Raw genomic sequence first — 17367 nt, forward strand, 5'->3', positions numbered from 1 at the left:
TAAAAATATCAAAAATAAAAATTAACTTCTTTAGTTTTGGATATATTGGAAGAAAATTTCAAAATTACCTTTTTCATTATATCAAAAATAAAAAACTACCTACCCGTAATAAATATCAAATCAGAATTTGAAATTTTTTTTCAATTATTTTGATACCGAAAAAAGCGAAACTATCTGCCATATTTTTTGGAAAAAGTGTATATCAAAAACAGAAAATATTTTTGATAAGCCAGTTTTTTCTCAAATGAACCCTTATAAATTGAGTTCAGGCATCATAAAATTTAACATAAACAATTTTTTTGTGCCTATTTATTTTTTCCATTTGATACAATTATGAGTTACAGTATGCTAGATACTTTGAATGGCGATAGAGATGATTGTGTGATAAGAGTTTGTCGGGTGTGGGAGTCGGCAATGAAGATGATTGGCTGATAAGAGTTTGTCGGGTTTAGGATTCGACAAATTCAAACACGGCTCATATCCAGGATCATATATTATACGGGCTTAATTTTTCCGCCTGATTTAGATCATTTTCAAAACAAATATGAGACATGTATCATATTTTCGAGCCGGATATAAGCCGAGAAGCCGGATAGTCCGTATCGATTTTCAGCCCTAGTATTAATTATGACCGACTTAGCCATTCCGTATTGTAATTTGTAAGTAAGAAAAAAGAGGTTAATTTATTATCTGCACACAGTTAAGCTGGAACTACAAACTGTCCACCACCTAAAGGTTATCCATATATATTTGTAGTGTAAAGTAATCAATATAGAGTTGACCATCTGTTCCAAATAAAGGTTTCTATCGGAGATAGGCTTGTTTGTTGTTGTGATCCGATCATTTCCTAACCAATATGATCGAGCATGTTGTTCTCTACAAATTCAAACCCGAAGCTGAGCCATCTCAAATCACCGCGTTGATGAACGGCCTTAATGACCTTATCTCAATCAACCAAGTGGTCCATCTGAGCGCAGGTCCACTCCAGAGCACACGATCCTCCTCATTCGCCTTCACTCACATGCTCCACTGCCGCTACAACTCGAAACAAGATCTCAAAGCATATGCTGTGCACCCCGCACACGTTGGCCTCGTCAGAAGAACAACTATTGTCGATGACATCATGGCTATCGACTGGATCGCGGAGGATGTGTCAGCCCTGGCTCCTGGCTCTGTTTCCAGAGTCATGTTTCTCAAGTTGAAGGACGGTGTAGCGCAGAAAAATTATGTGTTAAATGTGATCAGGGAAGTTGGGAGTAAGTTGAGTTCAATTCGTGAGTTTAGCTTTGGTGAAAACTTTTCTCCTGATCGAGCTAAAGGATTTTCAGTAGCTATACTGATGGTGTTTGATGCAGTGGAGGTATTGGATTCGAATGTAGAGGTTCTGGATTTGCTAAATGAGAAATTAAGTGATTTATTAGAGGATGATTTGGTGGTTGATTGTATAATAGGAACTCCACAGCCTGGTTCAGGTTCTAGTTGAAATTACCGTGCTGCTGGTTATATCTACATTTCACATTGGAATTGGATTATATTCTAGTAATCCATCTCTTCTTATATATCATTATGTTGCCTATAAATATATATATATATAGGATCAAATAAAAACTTTTTTAAGTTACAAACTTACAAACTTTTTTTTATTCTCCTATCGTGTTAATCCTTAGTTATATAAAGTATCCATGTTGAAAATTTTTCAAAAAACATCACAATTTTTAAAAATAACCCATAAATAAATCGTGTTTTCAACACATTTATAACTGGGGTTCAAAAATAACCCATAAATAAATCGCGTTTTCAACACATTTATAACTAGGGTTCAACATCGGGTGTTGAACACTAATTATCATTGTGTTGAATATATCTAAAAATATGTTTAAACTATACCTCTAGGGTTTGGGTAGGGTATAGAAACATAAATATTAATTATATAACATATTTACCTTAGTTCTTACATTTAAAAATTGGTTTATGTACTTCTCCACCACTATTTTAATCAATGTTCAACAAAAAATGTTGAACTCAAATTATATATCCGTCGAACAAAAAAACTTTGTAAGTTTGTACCAGAACCCTCCCCTATATATATATATCATTATGTCGGCCTATAGAGTTGCAATATAGATTTAATGGAGTTTTTCTTCACAATTTGTTTTCCTATATCAAGCTGGTTAACAGAATTATATAACTTTATTTAAAAAAAAAAAAAAGAAGAGGGAGTAGTTACTTATTATGAAAAATATTTTATAATTTGTGTGTTTTGATATCTTTTTTAATATTTATAATTTATTAAATATTAAAGTAATTAATTATTATAATAAATAAATAGTACAATTTATCTTTTAAAAAGATCTTATACAGTCAAATTTCTAAAATTAGCCAGTAAAAATAATTAATATTTTCAACTTCGTAGAATCAAAAATTAACTTTTAGAGTAATATTTTTATGCAAAAGGCGTGAACAAGCTAATTCTAAAAATTAACTTTTAGTGAGAAGCATTATTGCTATTTGCTAACAGCTCAGTTCTGATGAATGACCATTTAGTAAATGAGTTTTGCAGATTCTCAAAAAATCTGATGCATAATCCAATGGTGCACATACCATACCTCAAAGAATCTGGCTGCCATGGCTGAAGTCTGAAGATTCCAGACACTCACCAAAAAATTAATAGGCCAGTTGTGAATCGGTAACGGAATCTGATGTTAATATGATTTGGATTAAACAACCGGTTTGTCTTGATTCTTGAACATGAGAACCTCCTTCCTATTTGCTTTCATTTTCATTCCCGATTCTCAAACTTATCGTTATATCACACCAATCAAATATTATCCCAACAACCCTGTATAAAACCATTCCTAATCTAACAAGCCTACTGCAATCATCTTATCCCAACAACCCTGTATAAAACCATCTTGATGCCCCCAATCCCCATATCTTAATAAAATCAAAATTATGAAAAAAAATAATACTTCCCCTGTTCTTGAATATCTGTTTTTTGATTTTTTTAGCACATATTTTAAGATGCTTTGCCACATGACTAAGAATGTTATTTTCAAATATTTCTTTTTGTGAATAAAAGTATTGATATAATATTTTTATTCAGAAAAAAAATTTAAAATAATCTTTTTAACTATATAGTCAAAACACTTTAACATGCGTGCCAGAATGTCAAAAGTCACATTTTTAAGAATGGAGAGAGTAATGAAAAAAAATGTATTGGCGTTTGGAGGCGGATTCGTGAGAAAACAAACAGCAGTGAAGAGTAAAATAGGACCCAAGGCCTAAAATCACACATCAAAGCCATTTGTAGCACAAAATCCGTACTATGATGCCAAATCATGTCTTTAGGGGCCAAGATCGAGAGGGCACTCCGCAGAGAACCTGCAGATATTTCAGAGCCACAAAGCATGCTCTCCCCTGTAATTCAATCTAGCCCCTTATATCATTCTTAATCAACACTACTACTACTACGTAATAATAAACAAAACAATTTCTCATCAAACATAACTGCAATGAATACATACAAATGAAATTATACTTACGAGGGTTTTGATTGGGGAGATGTTTGTTGGTTATATAGGCGGATCATATGGTAAAGGCTTTAGCACGCAAGCTAGCTAGGGTTTTGAATACTGGATGATTTTCTTTTGGGCCATTGTATTTGGAGTGGGCCTCAAGATTGGATTGACAGCTGAAGATACAAAGCTCTTTTGTCATTCATATTCTTACTTTCGTGGGCTTCGTCAAATGTTCTTTTTATTGTTGGACTCATAAATTTTCATTTCAGAGAGTCAGAGACCCCAAAAAAATATAATTCCTCGGTTTTGTTTCTAACTTCCAGGGGTGTCATTCGGCCGAGCAAGCCGAGTTTCGAGTCGGGCGTAATTCGAGCCGAAGTTAATTGAGCCGAGCCGGCTCATTTAACAAATCTAGCCTATTTCCCTGCCCGAACTCGACTCGTTTAATTTCACGATTCGAGTCGAGCCGGCTCGTTTAGCTAAACGAGCTGGTTTTAGCGAGTCGGGCGAGTGGCTCGTTTAATTCTACGCTTAATCGAGCCTAAACCTCTACCCTAACTTGGCTCGTTTAATTTCACGAGTCGAGTCGAGCCGGCTCATTTAATTAAACGAGCCGGAACTTTTGCCCGAGCTCGACTCGTTTAACTAAACAAGCCGAGTCGAGTCTACTTAAACGAGTTCGAGCTGGGCGAGCTCGTGAGCCGCCCGACTCCAATTACAGCTCTACTAACTTCTAAGGACTTTAATTATATATAGTAAAATTAATATTATTTTGAAAATTTTATTTTCATAAATTATACTAATAATTATTGTATACTTTTATTTAAAAATTAATAACTTTTCTGTTGTAATCAAAATACCTACTAAATAATGGGAGTAATACAAGAGTGGTAAAATTGGTCAGTGATTAAATGTCAGATATTAATAATTATAAGAATGTAAATAAAAAATTAAAAACTTTGAAATGAGTTTAAACTAGGTGGGGCCCACTTGTAATCCATTAGGAAAACAAAGTGTTGAACAGGAAGAAAGGACAAAGAGACAAGTGGGACTCCAAATTGTCTCCAATTGAATTTGTTCCAGATTTTGTGGCCACCGTAATCATTTTTATATTCTTATGCACCCTAACCAACTTCAATTCATCTCGACAATATCTCTCCTTTTCCAAGAATTCACAAAATGTTTTCCTATCTATCTTCGAGATGTTCTCAGTGGTGAATCTTTTTTCCCAAAATTTATACAACTAATTCAAGCTTTTTTAGAGTTCAAATTCATTTCTTCTTGGTTCACCCACCTTTAAGACTTCTCATTTAGCAAAACAAGTAATTTAAACTTAGAGCAATAATTTTATAAATTTGTTATACATTTTTATTGATTATCTAATTATAAAAACAAATAGATCCCTACATTCACATCAATTCAATTAATAAAAATCCACCTAACTCATCAAATTTTATAGTATTTATTGTGTGTATTTGGACACAAATTAGAAATAACATTGATAAAATAGAATGTGGTTAACGAGGATTCTAAGAAAACTAGAAGCACCTCCTGTTTCATGTTCATCATGTTTGAACACCCATTTGCAGTTCGTGATGTTTTCCGGTATTAGTGATAAATTAACACCCATTTGCAGGCTTATAATATATATATATTGTTAATTAAAATATTAATCTTTTATAAAATATATAAAAATTCAGTTCACTATTCAGTTTTCAGTTAATCGTTATTAAAAATAAAAAAAACCGAAAAATATAAATTTGGCTACCGAAAATTAAATCGAAATACTGAATTTTGATTTTTTGGTATGGTTTTCGGTTAACCGAAACTAATGCTCACCCTACTTTCTCATTAATTTATTATTTTAAAGAATTCTTAAACATAACAATATTTAAATAACTAAATTTTCTTATGTCAAAAAAAATAACTAAATTTTCTTAATAATGCTACTTAATTATATATTATTTTTTTGAGAAAGTTCAACATGCTACTGTAATATACACATCATTTTTTTTTTCTTTAACAAAATCCCTACTTCACACCTCCGGTAAGAAGGTGATTAGCTAAATAACACATTGTTGGACATGCACGTCTAAGTTCTAACCCCATAAAAAAGGGACATGAGTTTCTCTAAAACAAATATAAACATACAACTCTGAAAAAGAATAACACAAACTTTTTACTTTTAGCAAATTCTTGGGGGCCAAAATTCCATTCAGTTAACCGACTTCACTAAATATACGTTTTCTAGAATGCATGCACTTTGTCTTTGTTTACATATCGTTTTCTTATCATTTGTACATTGTACATAACTACATATAAACGAGCATATGCTCATAAGTTATGATTGTAAGAATATGATCCCAACCAAACTTTTTGACATCCACTTATTCTCCGCACCAAATAAATAATGAACAGATTACACACTAGATCATCCTAGTATATATTGTTTCTAAGCTGGAGCACCAACCGCGTTTAAAATGACTGATTACCATTTCAAAGCATCAATTAAATAATTAATTAATTAATTAATCAACAATAGATTCAATGGATTTTGGCTGTCATTTTTTAAGGATAAAACCGTTTTCTAACCATTAATGTTCGAAGTTTGACGCGAATCAAAGTTCAATGATGATCAAATCTTTCGTTATGAAATATAATATAAACTAACGCTTGTTTTACTTTTGAAACGAACAAATATTTGTTCAGTGAGGGGACAAAAAATGTTCTTTATTTTAGAAGCACTTTTCATGTGCTTGGTTTGATAACTTAACAAGACGGGCACCGTTGCACGTACGGTGATATGTTTAACAAAGCCGGAGCCTGGAGAAGCTCGATCGATGATTTGATGAAATTAGTAAATGAAAAAATTAAATAAAGGAGAGATTGTCGTTATATAAAAGACGTTTTCTTTTTTATTTTATTAGCCCTACAGTGGCCCACTGGTCCTATAGTTATAATATGACATATCAAATTTAATATTTATCGAGAACCTGATCCGCGAGTGAAATAGAACGTGAAACTGTAAGCTGGGAGGAGGAGCCCCGAGTTCTGACCGCGTGATAGTTGAAGAGTTATTGTTGTTATGTGTATTTCAGAGTCAATATGATTTGACACTAATAAGCTCTTGTACTGCTTTCGGATAGATGGGAGAACTGAATGAGATCGAGCTTAGAGAAAAATTATATGTACAAACAAGTACATAATTTAAATAAGTATGGAAAAATAGGATCAGATATGAGTAAGTATAAATATTTTGAGTAGTGCTAGGAACACATAATTTAAATTTATACACAATGATGTGGCAATTGATGTGGAGTGTTTTTAATTGGGGTGGTTGATATGATTATAGGGGTCATTCAAATTAAAACTCACCACTTGTCAAAATTTTGTGCACCGAGCATCTTTCAAATATTTTATGATGAAAATTGTAGGAAAAATGATGAATAACTCGAATGAGCATTCTTTCAAAATATGTGAGTTTGATTTTTATTTTAATAATTTCTGTTTTATTTGACTATTTTGTGAACAAATTAACCCGAATTTTGACTATTATTTACCTTTTATCCTTTTATAACTTATAAGTTTTGAAAAATACATATTAAAGTTGATAAAATGTATCCTCGTCTAGCGGTACGAATTTTATTACATCTCTATTTATATTTTATGTGCAATTCCCGGTCAAAATTTGAACAATTTGACCGTAGAAAGTCAAATAAGATAAAAGATTGGAGATATAGAGATATATATTATAAAACAATTCTTATAAAAACATTTTTCTTTAACTACGAATAACTATTGTATTAGGAGAAATATAAACAAGGAATTGTAAAAACACCTTGTATATAAATTTTTGAAACATATGGAATTTGGGATAAAATCTACGCTAAATATACATTTGACATCAATTTGATAACACAATATTATCTTTATGGAATTTTTATATTATTACAAAAATAAAATAATAATTGATATTAAATACTTATAACATATGAAAATGTACATAAAATTATAATAAGATGTTAGATTGAGTTCTTGCTGAGTTTTTTGAGTTCATATTAAAAATATATATACACCAAAGAAATAAATTTAATTTAAATTATCATAAATACTGATTTTTGAATAGCATAAAAGAGCATGCATGTATTCTTAAAATAACTGTAACTTATATGGGGACCCTGTAATTGCCAATATAGAAATGAGATTGGCAACAACTGCACGCAACTGAGAAATATCCCGACTATTTATTACTATGGGCAGTTACTTTTTGGCTTTGCATAAAACCTCTCAATTAATGTTTCCTCTCATCTTTTACATTTATGTCTGTGAAGCCTTACATATGTTTCTCTCCCCCAGGTACATCATCCTTGTCCAAACTGTCCAAACCAGCTGACCAAGCCCTCTTTATTTCTACAGCAGATTATACCAAGTTTGGGTGGGGCTTTTAAACTCACTTATGGAATTATAAGTTAGAAGCACTTATTCGTATCATTTGTGTAAAAAGTCGACAAGTACTTGTAACAAGTTAAGAATCCTAACTTTTGTTTCATGACTTCTGCTTTTTTTACCAAACACTTTAATCACTTATAATTAAGTCTTAACTAACTTCTAACTTCTACTTCACTTTTTTTACTTTAAGTATTCCCTCCGTCCCATTTTAGTTGTCACATTTTTATTTTTATTGGTCAAATTGACTAAATTTTGACCAAAGATTATGAATCACTCTTTCATTATTTTAAAAAACTGAAAATTATATCTTAAAGTAGATTAAAAGTTATTTCCGATGACACATTTTTAATTTTATCAATTAATAAAATATTAATAAATTTCAATCAAACTTTATTCAATTTGATCAGCACGAAACCAAATTAGACAACTAAAATAAGACGGAGGAAGTAACAATCACTTATTTTAAACTCACCCGATAGCCCCGTACTAACCGCAATTATGTGGGTGTTTGGCAACGGCTTATAAACCCGGCTTCTGAATATAAAGTTAAAAGTATTTATTTTGTACCGTTTGTGTAAGAAGTCAAGAAGTACTTAAAAAAAGCTATGATTACTAGTTTTTGTCTCACGGCTTCTACTTATTTCCCAAACACTTTTATCACTTATAAGTCTTGACTTGCTTCTAATTTCTACTTCACTTTTTTACTTTAAGCAATAAGCACTTCTTTTAAGCTCACCCAAACGGCCCCTATATCTCAATATAATCACGCATGATTGATAGTAATACATGTACAATACTATGTTCGGGATTGATAGTAAAAAGACATGGACATACATGTGCATGATAGCTTCGCAATCATTTTATTGAAATTTAGGTTGGCTGAAACAATGCGCCACTTTGCCGGTAGCTCCACTGAGGAAACTTGACCATCGGTCAGACACGTGTCGTGTATCAGACGGGGTCATAGTCTTTGACCTAAGATTTCCTTAGTCAATACAGCAATAACCCTAAGGCAACTCCCAAGGAGAACTCACTATTTATAAACACTTAATACTCCCTCCGTTTCAATTTACATGTCCACTTTCAAGAATTCTTTTTTTTTCAAATTACTTGTCCACTTCAACTTTCAATGCAAAATCATATTTCCAAAGTCAATTCTACACCACATATCTCTTTTTTATATTTCCTAGATCAATCTCACTCCACATATTTTGATCATTTAATGCAATTAACTTGTGAACAATCACTTTTCTTAAACTGTGTGATTTTTTTAAAGTGGACATCTAATTTGAAACGGAGGGAGTACTCACCTTTATTCCTGCTTTTCCAACCAACAACTCTCTTCTCCTCCTTCTGTCTCTATTTATTTGACCTTCACATTTTTTCAACTTTTCATCTGCGTTATTGATCATCCTCTCTCTTCATTGTCTCCTTTGCTTTTACCCCTTTTTATTTTTTCTCTGCTTGATCAAGTTTCTCTCTACTTATTCTCTTCATATAATACACAATAAGCAATCAAGTGTGTGTTGTTCAGTTAGGTTTTTAGCACTTTGTAGCTTTGTCATCATCTATCTCATGGCGGTTTCCCCTACAAGTTCTGCATGCTTGGAGTTAACAATCTCTGTTCCCGGCACCTTCGCTTCTTCTGGTAAGCTCACACATGTTAACTCCCTCCCTCCCTCCCTCCCTCCCTCCCTCCCTCCCTCTCTCTCTCTCTCTCTCTCTCTCCTTCCCTCCCTCCCTCCCTCTCTCTCTCTCTCTCTCTCTCTCTGATCTCTCGCTCTCTCCTTCCCTCCCTCTCCCTCTGCCCTTCCTCTCCCTCTCTCTCTCGTTCTCTCCCTCCCTCGACATGGGTTTTAGACTTTTAGTACTTTTTAATTGTTTTTGGATTCTAATCTTATTTGCATGTTTATCCCTTTTTTGGTATCAATCTTTTTCCCTTTTTGTATTCATCTAAAGGAACGTTTTCAACGCGTATTATTAAATTCATCCCATTTCATGTACCTATTAATTTTCTTACAAATATATATGATCCATAAGATTATTTACAATTTTCACGTGGTTTCTATTTTTTTCTTCTACGGGGGTTGATAATTTCTTGTTTTCTAGCCTCCGGTATTTTATTCGACCAGTTCTCTAGCCACCTGAAGTACACAACCTTTTTAATCTTTTGCCTCACAGAGTTGTTCACATTTGTACACTTAGTCTTATCGAGTCCTTTCATTATTAATTAAAAGTGTATAAATATAATTGAAGTACAAAGGGGCAGGTAATTAAATGAAAGGCCCTATCTAATATTAATGTATAATTGACTTAGGAGAAGGTGGGGCAATGAGAGATCTGGATATAAACCAAGTGCCGTCAGAGGAAGAATTAATTGAAGAAGATGATCAGAACCCTAATCACGACGGAGCCCCTCCTCGGAAGAAGCTCCGTCTCACAAAACAACAGTCTCGTCTTCTCGAAGAAAGCTTTCGACAAAATCACACCTTGAATCCCGTACGTAATGCATCCAAATTTTCACTATCTTAAAATTCCGTCGTAAAAAGGCTATATATTGTTATGGTGACACAGAATGTGGAGGCGTTTGGCCGGGGCTTAAAAACCCGGCTTCTGGGTTTATAAGTTACAAACACTTATTTGTGTAACGTTTTTTTGTATATTCAGAAACAGAAGGAGACACTGGCAATGGAGTTAAAGCTGAAGCCACGGCAAGTGGAGGTGTGGTTTCAAAACCGAAGAGCAAGGTACGCAACAAATCAATAACTCCTACTGTAATTAATATTAAAGCCAGTGGAAAGTCATTTTCTTTAATTATTAAGCGAGGAATAACGTATGTACTCGTATTAAATTTTGTAAGAGGCTGTTAAAAAATTGTGATAAGTTTGCCCCTTCAATTCCCTTCATCATCATGATGTTTGTGGTTGGGTGTTAAAGCTGCACAGAACATTACTGTTAAGTGTTATGGATGCACACATAAATTCCTGGCTATAAATTCGGAGAGTCGTCGTCACTTTCGTAAGTTAGAAATTAGCTCAACGTACAACTGCTATGCAGTAACCGTAACGGAGTATAAATAGTCTTGCGACGACAGCATGAAGAAATTAATGCTTGTTTTTGTAGGAACATTACAAACAAGTAGGGAAACAATAAAAAAAATTAAAAAAATACTATACGATTAAATCTAATAGAATGAATGAAAACAATTGATTATATTCGTATGTAATTAATACAATTTTAGTGATGACAACAATAATAAGACATCATATTTAATATTTCTTAATATATGTGAAATTTGCAAAGAAGACTATTGAAAATGGGAATGAGGGAGTATTCTTACTGTTAATTTAGGGAAGAAGGTGAAACGGGCGTAGTTTAGAATAGTCTGGTTCTAATTTCGTATTTATATACTTTCGTGTTTGCCTTTACAAGTTGTACACCAAATTATGCATCTGTCACATACTTGCATGTCAACATGATATAATTCAAGAAGTGAGATAAAATAATTCAAGAAGTGAGAAAGTTGTTTAGGACTTTAGGTGGCTAGCTGAAGCAACTATGAATTTGATGTTGATCTATCAAGTTCACTTGTCTGTTTCAACTTGATATCAGTATATCAGGAGATGCAGTTGTATCTTTTATTCTTGTACCAGGATTGTATGCAGGAGTAATTCAATATAAAATGCTCCGAATTAATCATCATATGCGATGTTCTTTACTTCTTCGTACGTGTACACCTACATGTTTAAAATCTGACACAAATTATATATACGTAGTACACATGAACCGGAACATTGAATGCATTAACAGCGTACCTGCCTCAGATGCATTTACTTAGTTTGCATGCTGCATTGAAGAATCTCACAGGCTTGGGTATTGCCCGTCAGATGCATCACATCAGTTAGTTGAACTCAGAATCAGACCGCTTAGTTATTCTCCACAGGCTACTCTCCATATACATATGCATCCACAAATATTGATATTATTTTGCATATGTACAAGTGTGTCATCTGTAAATGGTGATCATCAATAGTTAATTTGATAGTTCTGTGGGAAACTTTTAGCAGAATTTGATAAAACGTTATTATTCCATATCAAATGTGTGCAGGAGCAAGCTGAAACAGACGGAGATGGAATGTGAGTACTTGAAGAGATGGTTCGGGTCACTGAGTGAACAAAACAGGAGGCTTCAGAAAGAGGTGGAAGAGCTGAGAGCAATGAAAGTCGCCCCACCGACTGTTATGACTTCTCACAGTAGTGATCCCTTGCTGGCCTCTACACTGACTATGTGCCCTCAGTGTGAGCGAGTCACCACAACCACAGCTCAACCCAATGCTGGCCCGATCAGACCGTCCGCTTCTAAACCCTCCGCCATGGCTGCAGCTAAAGTCCCCGTCATTCACTCTCGACATTCGTCTCCAGCTTGTTAATTTCTGATTATGATGAGAAATAGGAATATTAAATAATTGTCTAGAAATATGCCTGCCTGTATATGACATAGGTAGATAGTATCTTCAGGAATGTTGGCCTTAGTCCTTTTTTCCGGTCGAAAATGGTGGCATATTAGTCGTCTATATAACAACACTAGTTTCTTAGCACCAAAATATATATGTTCATGCGTAGCTTACTTAATTCCTACAAAATAGAGAAATTTTTTTATAAAAATGACAATTTAGCTATGCAGTTAAAAGACTTAAAATATGTGTAAAATGATTAAGCTATCTATCTATATTTCAAACTAAAGGGTGTAGTTTATAAATATATGCTCTTCGCTCTTTTTGTTCAGATCATTGTTTTTCCGAAAAGCCGTTCAGTAAATTAACCAAAGATCAGAGATGAACCAAGATTTCGTACATGGGACTGAAGATTTAAAAACAACTAGCTAAGTAATTCTCTACTATATTTTAAAACTAGTTATTGATTATTTTTAAGTCTATAAATTTATTTTAAAATACAAATTTTAGGTTAGCCGAATCTGAAGCGAGATCAACCCCGGCCTATGATCGATGAGCAGTGCTGCTGATCAACTTTCCCACTGTAATGGATTTGTGTAATTAACAAAGAAGAAATTCGACATCACTTCATATACATTTTTCTTCTCAGTCATGGGCTTTATGAATTTCTTCTACATAGCTAATTTTCGGTAATTTGTATTTGGTGTTTGGGCTACTATGAAGAAAATAGAGTGGAAGGAGAAAACCTATATTGTATTCATAAACTGTATTTACAAACAGAATAGAAATTGCAGGAAATGAAAGTTCTGTACAATGTACAAACTGTGGCAGAGCAAACAATTTATACTATTGAGATCCTAACAAAAATTCCCGCTCAATTACTGTAGCATGAAAAGACTAAAAACTCCGTCTATTTATCTTGACATCCTCCCCTCAAGCCAGACTTGGATGGTGCAGAACAAGTCTGAGCTTGGAACACAAGAACCGTGTCTGAGGAGCACTAAGGGCCTTGGTCAAAATATCAGCGAGCTGCATAGCTGAAGACACATGACTCAATTGCAGAAAATTGTTGTCAATATAGTCTCTAATGAAATGACAATCGACCCTGAGATGTTTAGTCCGCTCTTGGAAGATTTGATTCTCTGCAATATACTGAGTTGCTGTGTTATCATAAGACAATCCAATTGGCAAAGGCACATTGATCTGCAAATCAGTCATCACCCCATGCAACCATATAAGCTCACTAGTGGCATAGCTCATGCTTCGATATTCTGCTTCACAAGTACTTTTGGAAGTAGTTTTCTGTTTCTTAGTTTTCCATGAAATCAATGAATCTCCAAGAAATATTGCATATCCTGATAGAGACTTAGCAATAGAGATACATGAACCCCAATCTGCATCACAGAAACCTCTCAGAACAAATTCAGAATGAGATAGATTAAACAAGCCAATGTTAATCGACCCTTTCAGATACTAAAGCACATGCATTGCTGCCTGAAAGTGACTAACATCATTTAAGAACTGGCTCAATTGTTGTACTGCATATGAAATATCAGGCCTTGTCATATTCAGATACAACAACTTTCCAACAATTCTTCTATAAAGCTCTGCATCATCAATCAAAGGCCTATCTTTAATACCAAGATGCACTCCATTTTTGAAAAGAACAGTAACAGCCTTGCAATTCTCCATATTGCAGTCCTTTAATAAATCCAAAATGTATTTTCTCTGGTTGAGCAAAATACCAGAAGCAGTTCTGGATACCTCAATTCCAAGGAAATAAGCCAATTCTCCCAAATCTTTAATAGTGAAAGCTTCATGCAAAGACTCCTTAACAATTTTGATATTTGATAATAGGTTTCCAGTGAGCAACAAGTCATCCACATAAGCCACTACAGCAGTGAAATCACCATTCTTATCCTTTTTAACAAACAAGGAATAATCTTGCTTAGATTGTGAAAATCCCAATTGCAGTAAATGCTTACTCAACTCAACATTCCACTGTCTTGCAGCTTGCCTAAGACCATAAATGGATCTTATAAGCTTACAAACCAAACCAGGGGCAATTGTAACTTGGTGGAGGGTTCATATACAATTCTTCTTTTACATAACCATGTAAGAAGGCATTGTTTATGTCCAATTGATGTAGAGGCCACTGTTTTGCAGCATCAAAAGCAATAATGACTTTCACAGTAGTAAATCTTGCCACAGGACTAAAAGTAAACTTATAGTCTTTACCCTTGATCTGTTTATCACCCCTTGCCACCAGCCTGGCCTTACACTTATTCAGACTGCCATCAGGGTTAAACTTGGCCTTATACACCCATTTACAACCAATTGCAATCTTTCTTGGAGGCAAGGGCACCAATTCCCAGGTATGATTTTTCTCTAAAGCTTGTAATTCAACCTCCATAGCTGTAATCTATTTAGGAACATTTTTAGCTTGCTGATATGAAGTAGGCTCATGTATAGACAAAACTTTGTCTAAAGTTGCCAAATAAGCAGTTCCAAATGAAGTGAGATCAGGATCATGAAACACACTGAACACTTGTGAATTAATCATGACTGCAGACTTGGCAGAAGGAAGAACATAGTCATCAAATCTTTTAGGCATCATAGTTGACCTTGTTGATTTTCTAACAGGCATCTGTGAAGTGTTTGTATCCAAATTCTCAGTGTGGTGATCTGGAGTATTTGCAGAATTCTCAGTAGGATCATCAACAAAAGAATCAGTCTAATGATGAGAATCAACATCATGATGTATGGAAGGAGTGAACACAGGTATTCCTTCAAACTCATCAGAATAATCAGGCTGCATAGCTGATGTAGAGGCCTGATCAGACACAACATGTTTAAACGGGAAAATGTTTTCCTTAAAAACCACATCTCTGCTGAGAAAAGATTTATGATTATCCAAATCATAAAGTTTATACCCTTTCTGAGCATATGGATAACCAATGAAAGCACATCTTAATGATCTAGACGCAAATTTATCAGAAGATTTTGTAGCAGCATAACATAAGAAGCCAATAGTTCTTAGAGTAGAGTAAATCCGAGTTTGTTCTTAGCACTAAGCGCCATAGTAACACTCCGATGCCAATTGACGTAATTGTTGCCAGTGAAAACAACATGACCTAATTGAGCATTAGAATTGTCATTGGACGAAATGAAGTAAGGATCATTATAACTAAGTGCGGTATTGTTAATCGTTTTAGATTGAAACGATTGAGAACTATTCGCCATGACTGAAAGTTTAAGAATAGAGATCTGTACAAAGTGTGATGTAGAAAAGCTTGAATAGACAGAGGATTAATGGCGGAAATGGCGAGGTTCGTGCTCTGATACCATATGAAGAAAATAGAGTGGAAGGAGAAAACCTAGATTGTATTCATAAACTGTATTTACAAATAGAATAGAAATTGCAGGAAATGAAAGTTCTGTACAAACTATGGCAGAGCAAACAATTTATACTATTGAGATCCTAACAGAAATTCCCGCTCAATTACTGTAGCATGAAAAGACTAAAAACTCCTTCTATTTATCTTGACAGCTACCATTGGAGCCTGAGTTGGATTAGCCGATATATATATGTGCTGGATATAAAAATACTTAACGAACACTGGGCTTGATCACTAGTTTAATCTGTGTGTTTAATTGAATATTACATGCAATTATACATTCGAGTTCGATGCATTCATATGTGACTAATTTTTTTGTTAGGAAATACTACTTCAAAATTTTCATATGATATGCAAGTGGTTACATATCTACTACACTCACAATCTATTTTCTTATGTTTTTTATTTCTTAAACTATAAACTCATTAATCATGTTTTTCCTTTCAAGAAGTCTGAAATCAGTGATTTGTTTCATGGAGGGCTGCATGCATTCATTTGTCCATCATATTTCCTAGAGTTTTTTCATATGAATTCCAGTACTGTGTGTTTTCATTGTTACTTATTTGATAACTCTAAACCAAAGTTGTAAAAATCGGAACTCGATTCAACTCGGTGTGGTTTCGGAAAACTGAGTACTCGCGGAATGAGTTATCGGATAACTAATCAGGTATTATTTTAATTAATATTTTCTCTCTTATATTTATATTCCGATTAATAATAAAATTATCTAATAATATTAATATTTTAATAACAAACTTGATAATGAAGTCCAAATAAAAGTAGTACTTGTTTGATAATTTTTGACATAATAATCATTCACAAGTTTTAATGATAAAACACATGCTTTCTAATTAATGTCAATACTTTGCAATAAAAGACCAAAACATATACTCCCTCCGTCCCAATTTATGTGAACTGATTTGACTTTCACGGAGATTAAGAAAAATGTAGTAAATGTAGTTGAAAAGTGGGTAAGGTGTTGGAACCCATCAATATTTAATAATAGATTTGAGACAGTGAAGGAAAGTAGTGGGTGTAATAGTGTTTATTTAATAAAAAGAGAGTATAAAATATAGAGGTAGTGGGTGTAATAGTGAAAAGTAGTGTTCAAAAATAGTAAGTATTGTAGGTTCATTCTTTTTGGGACGTCCCAAAAAGGAAATGAGGTCACATAAAATGGGACGGAGGGAGTATAAATTTACGTTTAGTCTCTTTTGATATAATTTTCAAATAAAACAATAAAAAATTGAGAAGTCAAACTCGGATTTGACCTCGAGTAAACGGCGTCAAACCGATTTTTGACCGATTTTTTAATAAATCGGTTTGAACCCGATTACTTGGAACTCAGATCAGAGAAGGGGTTAAAAACGAGTACTCGGACGACTCAGCGATTTTTGAACACTGCTTTAAACCTTTCGAGTTGACATTTGGTTCTTATTGATTGCATTTTATTTGAATTTATATTGAAAGTTATAAGACATCTTTTTACTATTTTTTTCAAATGTGAGGATTTTGTAATAAAATACATAATCCATGATTCATGTTATC

The 17367-nt window shown here is 33.6% G+C and overlaps 2 protein-coding genes across 4 annotated transcripts; both read left to right on the plus strand.

Moving 5' to 3' along the window:
* Positions 1-856: 856 nt before the first annotated feature.
* On the plus strand, positions 857-1483 carry LOC108194431 (stress-response A/B barrel domain-containing protein UP3). The gene has a single exon (XM_017361376.1). It carries the CDS (start codon positions 857-859, stop codon positions 1481-1483), a length of 627 nt encoding a protein of 208 aa, XP_017216865.1.
* A 6109-nt stretch (positions 1484-7592) lies between these two features.
* On the plus strand, positions 7593-12618 carry LOC108195148 (homeobox-leucine zipper protein HOX3). 3 transcript variants are annotated; one of them, XM_017362100.2, is made up of 4 exons: positions 7593-9615; positions 10291-10466; positions 10635-10714; positions 12076-12618. In XM_017362100.2, exons 1-4 carry the CDS (start codon positions 9543-9545, stop codon positions 12395-12397), a joined length of 651 nt encoding a protein of 216 aa, XP_017217589.1. In that variant the 5' UTR covers positions 7593-9542; the 3' UTR covers positions 12398-12618. The 3 variants fall into 3 exon arrangements, with proteins under 3 accessions (XP_017217589.1, XP_017217588.1, XP_017217587.1); XM_017362099.2 differs by having other exon boundaries at positions 7594-9615; positions 10288-10466; XM_017362098.2 differs by having other exon boundaries at positions 7618-9615; positions 10285-10466.
* Positions 12619-17367: the final 4749 nt, after the last annotated feature.

The sequence above is a fragment of the Daucus carota genome, chromosome 7 (genome assembly GCF_001625215.2).
Source record: "Daucus carota subsp. sativus chromosome 7, DH1 v3.0, whole genome shotgun sequence".
NCBI classification, from domain to species: domain Eukaryota; kingdom Viridiplantae; phylum Streptophyta; class Magnoliopsida; order Apiales; family Apiaceae; genus Daucus; species Daucus carota.